Source organism: Palaemon carinicauda, chromosome 20 (assembly GCF_036898095.1).
Source record: "Palaemon carinicauda isolate YSFRI2023 chromosome 20, ASM3689809v2, whole genome shotgun sequence".
In the NCBI taxonomy this organism is placed as follows: Eukaryota; Metazoa; Arthropoda; class Malacostraca; order Decapoda; family Palaemonidae; genus Palaemon; species Palaemon carinicauda.
The window spans coordinates 37385546-37402052 of NC_090744.1; the positions used below are offsets into that span (position 1 = coordinate 37385546).

Below are 16507 nucleotides of genomic sequence, written 5' to 3' on the forward strand. Positions count from 1 at the left end.
AAAACTCAACTGAAACTTATACTAGGTTTTTTTTTTTTTTTTTTTTTTTTTTTTTTTTTTTTTTTTTTTTTTTTTTTTTTTTTTTACAGCAGTAAACTGCAAAACTCAACTGAAACTTATACTAGGTTTTTTTTTTTATTTCTTTTGTCACATCACTAAACCTATTCCTGATCCACTATCCCAGCGTAATGGAATCTTCTTAAGGGGAAACAGCGTACTAAAAGAAGTCAGACTTGTTTCTTCTGCATCCGTCCACCTGACAAAGAAACAGTACAGGTGAATCTTTGTCAAGGAACAGTGCATTCCAAAGCAAGTGAGACTTCTTCCTTCTGCTGAGTCCATCTTGTAGAATATTCCATTTGCATTTGGAAGGCCGGAATCCACTTGGAATTGACTAACTAAAACTAATCTTTTTCTAAAAACTCAACTGAAACTTATACTAAAAATATTTTTCCCACTACGTTTTTTTTTTTTTTTTTTTTTTTTTTTTGTATGTTCACAGCACTAAACTGCAAAAATCAACTGAAACTTATACTAAAAATATTTTTCCATTATATATTATATATATATATTTTTTTAATTTTCTTTTGTATTTTTTTTTAGTTTTTCAGTATTTACTCTTTATTAATTTTTTTTATTTTCTATTTTTTTTGTTCACAGCACTAAACTGCAATGGTTTTCCCCTTATATAACGCGAACGCCTTAAAAATAGTATTGATGATCGTTCCTCTGATGATGTTCCCTTCTTGGTACTTCCTTGTTGTACTGCCGATGCTCTTCCCTTCTGGGTCCTTGATTGTACTGCCGATGTTCCCATCGATTTTACTGCCGTTGTTGGTTCCACTGCCCTGACTGATGCCTTGGTGGCTCCTGGTGATACCACTGGCCACCATGCCTTTCCCATTGATCATTTTCCTTCTGATGGCGTAGCTCTTCATCATAATCTCTTCGGTTGCTTTCGTCCGCCAGAATCAATTTAGCATTAACCACCTTTTTGTACTTCTTCTCGAATGCTTCCTGTAGGAATTCGGGTTTTTCCCGATGTCTGTCTGGGTGGAACATCATGGACAAGGCCCTGAAGGATTTTATGATTTCTGCCTTTGTGGCTGTCTGTTCCAAACCCAGAACCTCATAGTGACCCTTGTCTTCCCACTGCTTCTGTAGTGCTTTAGTATCGTCTATGATTTTTAAAAAATTCTCAGATTTCTTTAGTTTCACCGTTTCGAAGTCCTTCAGGGCAGCGTCGAAAATGCCAAGTTTAACGAGGTGCCTTCCTCGTAACATGAACGCTTTCCACCCTTTAAGACCTTTCTCTACAGCCTTGGAACAGTCTAATACAATCATCTGCGCAAATAATCCAGCCATCAATAATCTTCGCCTCTCATGTTCATCCTTATTCTTAGTGTTAGGAATTTCTGGCTTAGCTTTCAGTTTCTCCTTTTCTGTCGTCAATTCGTTAACTTCACTTTTCAATTTATTTAGTTGCTCTGTTTTCTTACTCTGCGCCCTCTTCAGTTCTTCATTTTCAGTTTTAAACTCTTCCACAATCTTTTTCTCTTGCAGTATCTCAAGGTCTTTTATTTTGCACACAAATTCCAGTTTTTCATAGTCACGCAGCAAATCAGCTTTTTGTTCGTCCTTTTCGTTCTTCAGTTCTTCAATTTCCCGTTTCAAATTATTAACTTGTTCCGTTTCCTCACTCAGTGCTTTCTTGCTTTGCTCATTTTCCTCTTTGAGAATTTTCACCAAATTTTCATGTTCCTTCATTCTAAGGCAGAGGTGGGCAAACTACGGCCCGAGGGCCGCATGCAGCCCTCCAATGGAATTCATGCGGCCCTCCAAATATTGGATATTAAATGTCCAAAAGGATTTTATAACCAGTATTTTAAAATTGGAATGTAAGTAATCGGAAATTTGTTCTCGCTCACTCTATTTCTTTCCCTGCCCTTTTGTTACGGACAAAAGGGCTATTCTCTTGCCTGACCTCTTCTTTATCTCTTTCTCTCTGCTTTTTTATCTCTGTCTCTCTATCTTGCATTTTTTCTCTATTTTATTTGCATCCTTTCTCACTCATTATTTTTTTTCAACCAGACGGAAATAGATTTTTTCATGATTTTAATTTTCTTATTCTATTTTATTTATTCATTTTTTAATCTATAATTGGCCATCGTTGAATAAAGATGCAGTTCGGCATCTGGGATGGGCGTATGCGTGAGTGAAGCGTGTATCGGACACGTTTGCTACCAGTGGCCAGTGGGATTAAATCTCGATAGTGTAGAAACGTTTTGGTCACGTTGTAACTTTGTTACCGCGCCAACGAGTTTATTGCCTTATATTCAATCATTTCAGTGTCCTGGCAAATTCCAGAGAAAGAAGACGTTGGACATTTTATTTCAGCACAGCTTTTACTATCTTTCAAACTTTACCCAAAATGAGTGATTCGAAGCCTTCTAAAAAACGAAAAATTGAAGACGAATGCAGAGTATTTAACAAAGAGTGGACTGAAAGGTATTTCTTTACTGACGTCGGAGTTAAAGCTGTATGTTTGATTTGTCATGATACAGTTGCTGTTTCCGAGGAATACAATTTGAAACGGCACTTTCAAACCAAGCACACCAACTTTGGAAGCAATTTATCAAAGCAAGAACTGCAAAAGAAGGCAACTGATCTGATGAAAAGTTTGAAGAAACAACAAAATGTGTTTGAAAAAACTTCTTCTTTACAAAGGAATGCAACAAAGGCAAGTTTTGTATTGGCAAATAAAATTGCAAAACAAAATAAGTCGTTTGCAGAAGCAGAATTTATTAAAGATTGCATGGTTGATGTTGTCAGTGTTGTGTGTCCTGAAGTCATATCTAAAGTGGAAGCCATATCTCTGTCACGAAGAACTATTGTTCGTCGCATAGATGCAATTGCAATGAATATTCAAGATCAGGTGTTAACAGCCAGTGTTAGTTTTCAGTGGTTTTCTATTGCTTTAGATGAGAGTAATGACATTCAGGATACTGCCCAGGTACTCATTTATATCAGAGGAATTGACGAAAACTTCGAAATTACAGAGGAATTGTTAGGCTATCTATGGAGTCTCTCAAAGACACTGTTACTGGAAAAGATTTATACAATAGTGTCATTAACAGTCTAATCAGGTCTAGATTAAGCTTGGATAAATTGGCAAGTATTACAACTGATGGTGCTCCTTCACTCATAGGTAAACACTGTGGCCTTGTGACCTTGATGAATGATAAAATCAAAGAAGATTTTCCATCGCACAGTGTGTTGTCTTTTCACTGCATCATACATCAAGAAAGCCTCTGTAGATCATCTTTTAAACTCAAACACGTTATGGATCCAGTGATGCGTGCAGTGAACTTAATAAGAGCACGGGGACTGAATCACAGGCAATTCCGAAGCTTCTTGGAAGACATCGAGGCGGATTTTACTGATGTGCTGTACCACACAAATATCCGATGGTTAAGTATGGGGAAAGTATTGAAGAGGATGTGGGACGTTAAAGAAGAGGTTGTCTTGTTTTTTAATATGAAAGACATTTCTTGTGACTTTTCAAGGGAAATGGAGTGTGACGAATGGGTTTGTGATTTTGCATTTGCTGTGGACATTATGCAAAAGCTGAATGAGTTAAACACAAAACTACAAGGCAAAGGTTTATTTGCACATGAATTGTATGTGGAAGTGAAAGCATTTCAGTTGAAACTTCAACTTTTTTCCAAGCAGCTTAAAGAGCAAAACTTTGTTCATTTTCCTCTGTTGAAAACACGAACTGTTACACAAGCACTATCAGACAAATACAGTTACCAGTTGACGGCTCTAAGAGATGAATTTATCAGAAGATTTGCCGATTTCAAGGCAATTGAAGGGCAGTTTGATTTGCTCAGCTCACCTTTTGCCTGTGACGTTGAAACAGCTGCTGAAGAACTGCAGGTAGAACTGATTGATTTGCAAGCCGACAACTCTTTAAAGAGGCTCTTTGAAAATAAACCACTGGTCGAGTTTTATGCATCTCTGCACTCAGAAAAGTTTATAAATCTGAAAAATTTTGCAAGAAAGATGTTTGTGATATTTGCATCAACTTACATATGTGAGCAGACTTTTTCTATATTGAAAGTTAACAAGTCAAAGAACAGGTCACTTCTCACAGACTCGAATCTTCAGTCAGTGTTAAGAATCAGTACAAGCAACTTGACACCTAATTTCAACAAACTGGTAAATGATTGCAGTCAATTGCATCATTCTCACTGAGTCATTTTGATACTTCTGTTGCTCAGTTGCTGAGCTACTTTGCTTGTCTAATAAATGTTTATGTTTCATGTGAAGTTACTGCTTTAAAATATCAATACAAATATTTCTTGTCTTTAAATTGAGTTACTTTGTTTTTAAGCAAATATGCTTCATGTGAAGTTTTTCCCTAAATATATAAAATATGTCTTTTTGGATTTAATTTATATGTTTACCTTGAACTTCTACTCCAAATTATTGATTAATAAAAATATATTATTTTTCTATTTCTTAAACAGAGTTACTTTGCTTTTTTTTTTTAAATAAATTGTTTTTCTAAATAAATGCGTTTCATGGGAATCCTCTAGTCTACAGTACTTTAAAATGCTAATAAATTAAAAATTATTGCATTTTCAGTTTGAATACAATATATTTTGGCTATTGTAGATATCAATTATACTGGAAAATATACTATGCGGCCCAGTAAAATTTTATTTTTTTAATGTGGCCCTTACACTGAAAAGTTTGCCCACCCCTGTGAATCTAAGGTCTTTTCCGACGCATTCAGATTCAAGTTTATTCTTTTCTTCCTTCAGAGTTTCAACTTGAAGTTTCAAATTATTAACTTGTTCCGTTTCCTCACTCAGTACTTTCTTGCTTTGCTCATTTCCCTGTTTGAGAATTTCTGGCTTAGCTTTCAGTTTCTCCTTTTCTATCTTCAATTCGTTAACTTCACGATCAGAGGGTGAATTTTCCCAATTTTTTTTTTCTTTGCTAAAAGTCTTCCTTTTGCCTATCAGAAGGCCGTGATATGTGTAGAATTCAACTCCAGCCTCTATAATGCCCCCCCCCCCCCCTGGTCATCAACGCCCCCCTTATGTTAATAGTAAAAATACGAAATATCATTAGTAATTTTCTAATTTTTTTAGTTTACCCCTTAAAAACTGTTCAAAGTCGTTTTCTCATATTAGTGATATCAAAGAAAATGGGCTCAGGGGTGACTATGATTTTATATCCAATATTTTCGTCATCAGACAAAAATCGTAATTTCTCGTTTTTTCTTTTTCGGGAGAGGGGTGTATTTCTTTGCTTGTCCTGCTCTTATGCCTTAAGTAATATAATATTTAGATGTTTTAGGCCATCAAGTGACATAATACCTAGAAAAACACAGAAGGTTTTTTTTTCCCTAAATCGAAATTTTAATTTTTGGTGAATATTTATTTCTAGGTATCCCTCCATCACCAGCCGGGCTTTCACTAAAGTTAATGCTCGTTTTTTTCTTGCTGTGTGCTTATTTACTGTTCGATTTTGATAAAACTTTGTCTGCTTGTTCCAGGTGGATAGACAAACATAATTACAGAGCGAATTTCAATTCAAGACATTAGTTTCTCACTGGTCACCAAACAAATTATAAGTCGCTAGCTCCGATTTTCACATTTTTATTCATAAAATCCTTTATTTTCCCTGTAGGATGATAAACCTTACAGAGGATATGCCTAATTATAGTGCTAATAATGCATGAAAATTTCATTAGCGTGTCTTGATTAGTGTATTTTTGGGAAATATTTTTTACGATTGGCACCCCTTGAAAGGGGAGCCTACCCTTTGCTCTGTTTTCTTTGCGCCTTCTTCAGTTCTTCATTTTCAGTTTTAAACTCATCCACAATCTTTTTCTCTTGCAGTATCTCAAAGTCATTTATTTTGCACACAAATTCCAGTTTTTCACAGTCACGCAGCAAATCAGCTTTCTGTTCGTCCTTTTCGTTCTTCAGTTCTTCAACTTTAAGTTTCAAATTATTAACTTGTTCCGTTTCCTCACTCAGTGCTTTCTTGCTTTGCTCGTTTTCCTCTTTGAGAATCTTCACCAAATTTTCTTGTTCCTTCATTTTAAGGTCTGTTCCGACGCATTCAGATTCAAGTTTCTTTTTTTCTTCCCTCAGAGTTTCAACTTGAAGTTTCAAATTATTAACTTGTTCCGTTTCCTCACTCAGTGCTTTCTTGCTTTGCTCATTTTCCTGTTTGAGAATTTTCACCAAATTTTCATGTTCCTTCATTTGGTCTTTTCCAACGACGCATTCAGATTCAAGTTTCTTTTTTTCTTCCCTCAGAGTTTCAACTTGAAGTTTCAAATTATTAACATGTTCCGTTTCCTCACTCAGTGCTTTCTTGCTTTGCTCATTTTCCTGTATGAGAATCTTCACCAAATTTTCATGTTCCTTCATTTGGTCTTTTCCAACGACGCATTCAGATTCAAGTTTCTTTTTTTCTTCCCTCAGAGTTTCAACTTGAAGTTTCAAATTATTAACTTGTTCCGTTTCCTCACTCAGTGTTTTCTTGCTTTGCTCATTTTCCTGTTTGAGAATTTTCACCAAATTTTCATGTTCCTTCATTTTAAGGTCTGTTCCGACGCATTCAGATTCAAGTTTCTTCTTTTCATCCTTCAATTCATCAACATCACGTTTCAATTTGTTTATTTGTTCCGTTTTCTCATTTTCATTTTTCTTAATTTCTTCATTCTTTACTTTAAGAATTTCCAACAAAGTTTCCAGTTCTTTCATCCGAAGGATTTTTTCGACGCATTCAGCTTCCAGTTTCTGGTATTCAGATGCCTTCTCAAATGTCATCTTTTCTTGAGTCTCTTTCGCTCTATTCAATTCATCTACAATACTTCTCAGTTCATTTAGTTGCCCATGTAACTTATTATTTTCCTCCTCAAGATTTTGCAAGAAAATAGTCCGATCTTCGTCTTCCATTTTGAGTTCCAATAGATCGCATCCATTTTCCATTTCTGGAACATGTTCTTCAAGAGAGTTGTTGTCCACATCGTTTCCAGCCATCCTCCTTCGAGCTAGCATAATTCCGCCGAAAATGACGGAAGCAGCAGCTACTATGCCGATGTAAAAGTTCTGGTTTCCATTCGAAACGACTTCCTTCATTTCTCCCAAGTCAAATTCGGAGAGAAGCTTGCCAACGAACCACGTTGATTTCAATTCATCTTTGAATCTTAAAGCTTCTCTCTCCATCTGGTGCAATCCCAGTTCGCACCGCTGTAGTTCCTCGCGGGCTTTCCACCAGCCCCCTATCCAAGGACAGCGCTGCAGCCACCTGCCGAGGAATCCATCCTGAGAGGCGACTGCCCGGCAATCTTCAAAGCGCGGCGCCTCTGGGAGTAGCCACGAAAACCATTTGAAGATCCACGACTCCTGGAGAGTTCGCAGCTGTCCCTGAAGTTGTACCGTCATGTCCTTGCATGCAAGATTCTGCTCCAGAAGGGCCGAACCTGCCTGTTGAGGCCAGTTGAATCTTCCTGTAAGATTTCTGATGATATCCATCCACATTCCGCTCACTTTGTTTGCTTTGAAAATCATATTCAATGATGCAGATCCTGAGCGTGTATTAGCTATATTTTCAGGAAAGTGTTCTTGGCACTTAACGATCCCGCCGGAGACTTGAGAATTCCTGAAGACATTTAGAATCATCAACTCCATCGATAGATTTCCCGGATATTTTTCTCTTCTTCGTTCAGAAGACGGTGTTAACTTAATAATGATAATAATAACAATAATTAATAATAATAATAACAATTAATAATAATAATAATAATAATAATAATAATAATAATAACAATAATAATAATAATAATAATAATAATAATAATAAAAATCTTTGATGCAATTTAAGAGCCCGCAGCCCTCCGAAGACTTCCAGATTCCTGGAGACATTTTGGAATCACCAAAGCCATCCGCAAATTTCCTTGACATTTCTCTCCTCTCCATTCAGCAGACGATGTTACCATCATTATCATCATCATAATGATAATAATAATAATAATAATATTATTATTATTATTATTATTATTAGTAGTAGTAGTAGTAGTAGTAGTAGTAGAAGTAGTAGTAGTAGTAGTAGTAATAATAATAATTATTATAATAATTAATATAATAAGTAATAATAATAATAATAATAATAATAATAATAATAATAATAATAATCTTTAATGCAATATAAGTAAAATGTAAGGTTTCGAAATTAATTTCTCTATCGAAAATAATTATATATTTACAAATTTCTTTTGAATATCGTCATCCATTTTTAAAGCCATATATATATATATATATATATATATATATATATATATATATATATATATATATATATATATATATATATATATACATATATATATATATATATATATATATATATATATATATATATATATATATGCAAAAGAACCACAGGGAAAATGAAAATAGGAAATATAAGATTAAGGCCTGATAAGTTTCGTGTTACTTCTTCAAAAGTATATCATATATATATATATATATATATATATATATATATATATATATATATATATATATATATATATATATAATTTTCATTGAAGGCGATAGTCTTGGTGGCGTCAATATGTTTCCTGCAGGAATCTTCATATTTATATATATATATATATATATATATATATATATATATATATATATATATATATATATATTATATATATATATATATATATATATATATATATATATATATATATATATATATGGTAAAAAAACATCATTCGTCGCTCTATAGTAAGTCTCCCCTCCCGCCTACGATCTAGTGAAAATCTCCTAATTCAAAATGTGCTTGCAAGTGCAGCGAGAATAAAATCCAAAATGTGGGAAACCTGGAATACGGAAGCGTCAGTACAATGAATTGTATTCACTAATATTTGATAGTGTGGCTATGCCAAATCTTCATCACTAAATAACTTTGGTATGATACCCAGTAATGTTATGATAACGTGTTTTATTATGTTACATCTTTGTTTACTAGATGTCCTGTATTTCCTTCACACCACCTGCTCAGTGACTAGATTTTTTTTTTCTTCCTCCCCAGTGTTCTTTCATTTTTCAAGCAATTTCTGTTCCAACATATTTATCATTGTCATCTCCATTTTTTTTTCTCCCTCTCTTTTTGTTTGCTGATATGTATGTTATCATCATTGTTAAGCGTTAATTCTATTGTGATTTTGTTACCCAGACCTTAGAAGTCTGTGTCAACCTGCTAATTGATGTTTATAATATATCACTGATATTATTGCATATCTCATCTTTTTTTTACCGATGTCAAAAGTGTAAGATCACTGTACCCTTATTGTAACTCTGTATATGGCTTTTGCTGAAATAAAGATTATTATTATTATTATTATTATTATTATTATTATTATTATTATTATTATTATTATTATTATTATTATTATTATTATTATTCCCTTTTATCGGCATTGTTGTAATAATTCTTGTATTTTTAGGACATTATCATGAAGTGATAAGAAGATATAGTTTTCTGAGAGGATAACTGTATTTTTATAGACTTTACTATCATAATTTTTTCTGACCTTGGTCAAAATCGTTCGGTCAAATAAAAGATAAACATGAATTACCAGGTAGATAAAAACCATTTCTCCTTCTTGTTAGGAATAAAAGATTAGTTTGCTATTTTTTTATATTTAGTAGGATATGAATGTAGGCCGCATGATCCATAACAAATGTGGATATCTTTACTAAATAGCATTATTTTTAGTGTATTGATAAACCAATAATATTTTTAAGCAATGGACACTTTTAAAATGGATCCCTTTAAAGATGATTTTTCTGTTTGTTGAATCTTTTACCATTCTGCGTTGTTATTATTATTATTATTATTATTATTATTATTATTATTATTATTATTATTATTATTATTATTATTATTATTATCAGTACTATTATTATTACTTGCTAAGCTACAACCCTAGTTGGAAAAGCAAGATGCTACAAGCCCGAAGACTCCAACAGGGAAAATAGCCCAGTGAAAGAAGGAAACTGCAACAGAAGTAACAATTGAAATAAGATATTTCAAGAACAGTAACAACATTAGAATAAATTTTTCATATATATAAAATTAAAAAAAAAAGAGGAAGAGAAAAAAGATAGAATAGTTTGCCGGAGTGTACCCTCAAACAAGAGAACTCTACCCCAAGACAGTGAAAGATCATGGTACAGAGGCTATGGCATCATCCAAGACCCTAGAGAGAGAGAGAGAGAGAGAGAGAGAGAGAGAGAGAGAGAGAGAGAGAGAGAGAGATTGCACAGTTGACCAAAGCAATAAATTATCATAAAGTGTTTGACATTTTTGCTGGTCTTAAGTTTCATGTCAGACCAATGTAAAATCCCTGAAATATTCTCATTATATGATGTAATGTATATTTTTTAATCTTAAACCATGATACACATTACATGAAATAAGAGAAATGTCGGGTGCAAAGACCTAGAGCCTAATTAATAATTTGGCTGGTTTGATGTTTTCGGCCACATGTCATTCAACTTTTCAATACTGTACACATTAGACAAGATTGCTATTCCATCCAAGAGCAGCTCTGGCTTTTACACAGCATGTTAGGCAACTACCAGGTAAAGAGAGGTAAAGATGGTCAGGAGCTGTCAGGTAACTTCCCACAATAACTGTGCTACCAAAATTTTTCAATGGAAAGCCAGTGAAGTGGCGATGCCCCTGTGACGGAGCCGAGAGAGGGTTGTGAACTCAAAGGCAGGATGCAATCAACTGAGTTGTTTATTAAGGAACACTCTCCTTTATATACAAAACCTCAAGGCAACAGGACATAACCTGTTCGAGAGACAGACAATGTTACAGAGCAAAACGGAGACATGATCATTCAGGTTCTTTTTAGTGCGAGGGAAGAGCGCAGATACAAGCATAATATATACAAAATAATTATGTACAATTGTGTGACACACGGTTGGTACACCCCTGACATAGTGAGCTTTGGTCAAGAGGAACGAGTTTATCACTCTCGATTGGAGACTCGTATGTCTATTCAATTAATGCATGAAATAAAAAATATAAGTTAATTCTGGTCACTTCTTTCTTATGCCTAACAGTACTAAAAAAATCTTGCTGATGTTCTGGTGTAAGATGTTAAGTTCTGCTTGGGAAGTAAGTTAAGGCTCTTATAGGCACAACAGAGAATGGGGACTTGAAATCACCACCCTTCAAAGTGAAGTACAGTCATGTTCATGAATAACGGTATTGTGTACTTCTATTTGCGGACAAAATGTCGACCAAGAAAGCACCATCTGGCAACTGCGGCACCAAAGGTAGTAGGTTATAGATCCCGCGAAGTGGCAGATTTAAAGGGACATATATCTTTCGATTTATCGAAATGACTTACTTGTAATTTCAGCCTCTGATATGCTAAAAACTAAAGGGGAAAAACTAAAATTATAATAATGCTTTATTGATTATGTATGATGTCAATATTAAAGCCCTCGTTAAGAAAAATCGCAATACTAAGTCTATTGGTCTGAAGATGTATTTCAGACATGAGCCTTCTTGACTTGCATACGATATTTATTGATCACAAAATATTCAAAATGATAATGATAATGACTCTGATAGAAATGATCATGATAATAAAAATTATACAAAAATCTTATTACTGTACACCCATCAACAAAACCGGTGTCGCCTGGCCAGACCTGACTTGGAGAGATCATGCCCCTCTTGCCCTGAAAGGTGGCCGACGTTAAACAACCGAGACATCGTTAGGATGGTTCGAATGTGAGGAGGAGGGAAATTACCGATATCACTCAAAGAAATGCGATGAAGAGAGAGAACTTTTTTATCCTTTTAAGAAATGTAATCTAATATTATTTCGAAACTAATTCATCAAAATATTTTATCATAACTTTTTATTTGAATTTTCCTATCCTATTTCTATATAAGATTTTCTTGAATAATATTGGAACTGACTATTCATATTAATATTCATAACACGGAAATATCCTTCGTTTGCATTTTCTTAAGCAATTGCTCTCTCTCTCTCTCTCTCTCTCTCTCTCTCTCTCTCTCTCTCTCTCTCTCTCTCTCTCTCTCTCTCCCCACATACATGCATACTGTAGCCTACGTATTATATGTAGGGGTTAATAATGTATCGTTTCAAATAGCACCTATTGGGTCACCAATCATAAATAAGTGGCCTTTGTTCAATATTTCGAAGGTAATGAGGTTTAAAGGTTTAGTTATTGATTTCAGTGTTTTCCTTTGATTTCGATTATGAGCCACGTAGCTCGGTGTGGTTGAGGTCAGCTTTTGTCACGGACTACTTGGCTCCGGCCCTCTTAGAGAAAATAGTATTTTTTGCTATATCAATTATATTAGTTTAAGGTTGGAGATTTAAAATGCCTCATCAGTTAACATAATTTATATTGTTTCAGAAGTGATTGGTTAAAAAAAAATTGTGAGATGACATGCAATGAAAGTTCATTGGTGCATTATTACAGTGATGTTGTGTTATATAGGATGTAGGGTATAAAAGATTAAACTATCAACACATTGTTTACTCAAATTATCTGGTTCAGTGTCAATAACCTTAGATGTCAGGATGTCAAAAAGCTCCTAATCAATCAATCAATCGATCACATTATCGGGGCAAGTCGCCCAATTCCAAGCAAGCGAACCCTCTTCCCTTCCCTGGTGACGATTGCTCAATGCTCAAAGGTCCAAGGCAAAAGGAAATATTTCCTTAGCAGTGACTCTTCGTATCGTTACGATTTTATTTGTCGTTTCATGACCTGATGTCCAACACCTTAAAAGTGTTCGCCCGGTAAGCTCTTCAAGAAATCCATTGCTCTCGATATCTGTTCAATCAGACTTTCGCATATTTACTTCGTTATTTATAGTTTTGAAATAATTGTAAACACCTGGAAAGCAAACTGTATGAAAAATTGTCATCTTAGTATTTTGTTTTTCATTTACTAAAAAGCTTCCACCAGAAGGATCTCATCATAACTGTGAGACCTTTAAACCTCAAACATGTGGGGATGGGGGTAGAAGGATATAACCAGGAGGGGGTTCAAGATGATGGTGGAGAGGTGGAAATTGGGTGATCTTAATGTATGGCTTGCGAAGGTTTGCTTATTAACATTTATGAAGTGATGATGATGATGGTAATACCCCTATTGATAACATTTAATATCAATGATTCCAATTCACAATGAAAACGGGCATATATTGTTCTAACGTTGTTTTTAGCTGGTCACTGAACATCTTTGGAACATGGGATCTTCACTCATAAGAAATACAAATCCAACACCAGCTTGCAAAATAGTTAGCGGCTTTCTGTGATCCTTGGGCACATCCAAATAACATAAAATATTTGATACAGGTAATATATATATATATATATATATATATATATATATATATATATATATATATATATATAAAGAGAGAGAGAGAGAGAGAGAGAGAGAGAGAGAGAGAGAGAGAGAGAGAGAGAGAGAGAGAGAGAGAGAGAGAAAGTGTTACAAGGATTCTGGATGTCTCAAAGACTTTTTAGTCCATTCGCAGAGACTCCATTTGCTCTTTGGTAGAGCGATTTAGTTTAAGCATTTGGAGAGTTCTTATGATCTTATCTAACTTATTCTAGAACGAGAGAGAGAGAGAGAGAGAGAGAGAGAGAGAGAGAGAGAGAGCAGCTGCTAGAATAATGCAAACATAGGATATATCCTTCCGACGTATATTAATTGGAATAGTAAGTTCCTACAATATTTAAGGATTTCCCATATAAAAATGTAATAAGGAATTCAATTATATCGGTGTGATTATATTTTTCGATAACTATTTTCGAAAACGATTGCCTTTCTTAAAAGAATAAGATATAAGACCTCTCTATCTCTTTCATATATATATATATATATATATATATATATATATATATATATATATATATATATATATATATATATATATATATACACACACACACATATATATATATATATATATATATATATATATATATATATATATATATACATGTTTATTACAAGTCTACCGTACACATTCTGTCGAATTCAGGAATCTGTTCTTAGATTTGAAAACAACCCTTCTCCACTATGATAACTGCTTAGTGAGTTCGCAACACGTGGTTATTTATCATGAATATATATCAATAACAGCGTGTTGCAAACACTAATCAGTTATCATAGTGGAGATGAGTTTATTTCAAATCTAAGAACAGATCCCTGAATTCGACAGGAATTTGTTCGGTAGACTTGTAATAAACTTGTATTTGTCTTGATAGCATGATTGGTTACAGTCTCTGCAAGCATGGTTTCGGCTAAGAGGCATAGGTTCGAATTTCTGCCCAGCCAGAAGCTGTTATCATTAATGAATTTCTAGTGGATATTCATTCCCAAAGATAGAATTCGATATTAAATGCCATTGTAGTTGATATTTACATTAATTAAAATCAATAATGTTAGTCATATATATATATATATATATATATATATATATATGTATATATATATATATATATATATATATATATATATATATATATATATATATATATATGTGTGTGTATATATACACACACACACACACACATATATATATATATATATATATATATATATATATATATATATATATATATATATATATATATATATATATATATATTTCTCACTGACGGGTGTTAAGTACGAGGACCCTGCATGGTGAGGAGCATGTATGCTGGTTGTTTAGTTCGCCACTCACCTGGCTGAAGCGGGGTCATTTCATTCATAAAAAATACCTGAAGTATATGCTGTATTTAATTGTAACACCTCTTTTGCCTGCATTTTGAGATCCCTTACCTCGAGCATCAGGGGCTTTTAGGTGCCTTATTAGGGTTTTTTACCTCTATTTTTATGTGCCTTAACTTTAGCTTTACGGGCTTTATGACCTCTATCTTAGGTGCCTTATCCCTAGCATTAGGGGCTTTTTTACCTCGATTTTGAAGTGCCTTATCTCTAGCTTTAGGGGCATTTTACCTCTTATTTTGAGGGCCTTATCTCTAGCATTAGGGCCTTTTTTACCTCTTATTTTGAGGTGCCTTATCTCTAGCATTAGGAGCTTTTTTTACCTCTATTTTTAGGACCGTAATCTATACCATTAGGGGCTTTTAGACCTCTGATTTTGTGATGCCTTATCTCTAGCATTAGGGGATTTTTTCCTCTATTGTTAGGTGCCTTAACTTTAGATTTAGGGGCTTTTTACCTCTATTTTTAGGTGCCCTATCTCTAACATTAGGAGCTTTTTTACCTCTAATTTTAGGCGCCTTATGACTAGCGGTAGGGGGTTTTTGACCTCTGTTTTGAGGTGCCTTAGCTCTAGCGTTAGGGACTTTATGACCTCTATTTTAAGGTGCCTTATCTCTAATATTAGGGGCTCTTTTTCCTTGGATTTTGAGGTGACAGGTGCCTTATCTCTAGCATTAGGTGATTTTTTTACTTATATTTTGAGGTACCTTATCTCTAGCATTAGGATCTTTTTTACCTCTGTTTTTCGGTGCCTTAACTATAGATTTAGGGGCTTTATGACCTTCGATCAAAAGGATTAACCGGTGATGAAGTGTGGGACAGATGTAGATGGAAAACATTGGCCAGAAACATCGACCTCATATAAAAGTGGGAAAAGATGCAGACAAAGAAGAAGATTGCCTCTATTTTTAGGTGCCTTATCTCTAGCATTAGGGGCTTTTTGACCTCTGTTTTTGAGGTGCCTAATCTCTAGCCTCTAGCATTAGGGACTTTTTGACATTATTTTGAGGTCCCTTATCTCTAGCATTAGGGGCATTTTGACCTCGATTTTGAAGTGGCTTGTCTCTAACATTAGGAGCTATTTTACCTCTATTTTTAGGTGCCTTATCTCTAGCATTAGGGGCTTTTTTACCTCGATTTTGAGGTGTCTTATTTCTAGCACTAGGGACTTTTTGACCTCCATTTTGAAGTGCCTTATCTCTAGCATTAGAGGTTTATTTACTTGTATTTCAAGGTGCCTTATCTCTAGCATTAAAGTCTTTTTTTACCTCTATTTTGAGATGCCTTATCTCTAGCATTAGGGTGTTTTTACGTCTATTTTGAGGTGCCTTATCTCTAGCATTAGGGTTTTTTTACCTCTATTTTGAGGTGCCTTATCTCTAGCATTAGGGTTCTTTTACCTCTATTTTGAGGTGTCTTATCTCTAGCATTAGGGGCGTTTTGACCTCCATTTTGAGGTGTCTTATCCCTGACATTAGGGGATTTTTTTACCTCGATTTTGAGGTGCATTATTTCTAGCATTAGAGGCTCTTTGACCTCTATTTTTAGGTGCCTTATTTATAGTATTAGGGGCTTTTTTACCTCAAATTTTAGGTCCATTGCTTCTAGCATTAGGGTCTTTGTAACCTCTA

The 16507-nt window shown here is 34.2% G+C and overlaps 2 protein-coding genes across 2 annotated transcripts; both read right to left on the reverse strand.

Moving 5' to 3' along the window:
• Positions 1-822: 822 nt before the first annotated feature.
• Positions 823-1767, reverse strand: LOC137659739 (dnaJ homolog subfamily C member 7 homolog). Its single transcript, XM_068394552.1, has one exon. It carries the CDS (start codon positions 1765-1767, stop codon positions 823-825), a length of 945 nt encoding a protein of 314 aa, XP_068250653.1.
• A 4064-nt stretch (positions 1768-5831) lies between these two features.
• Positions 5832-7721, reverse strand: LOC137659740 (interaptin-like). The gene has a single exon (XM_068394553.1). The coding sequence runs from the start codon at positions 7719-7721 to the stop codon at positions 5832-5834; it is 1890 nt and encodes a 629-aa protein (XP_068250654.1).
• Positions 7722-16507: the final 8786 nt, after the last annotated feature.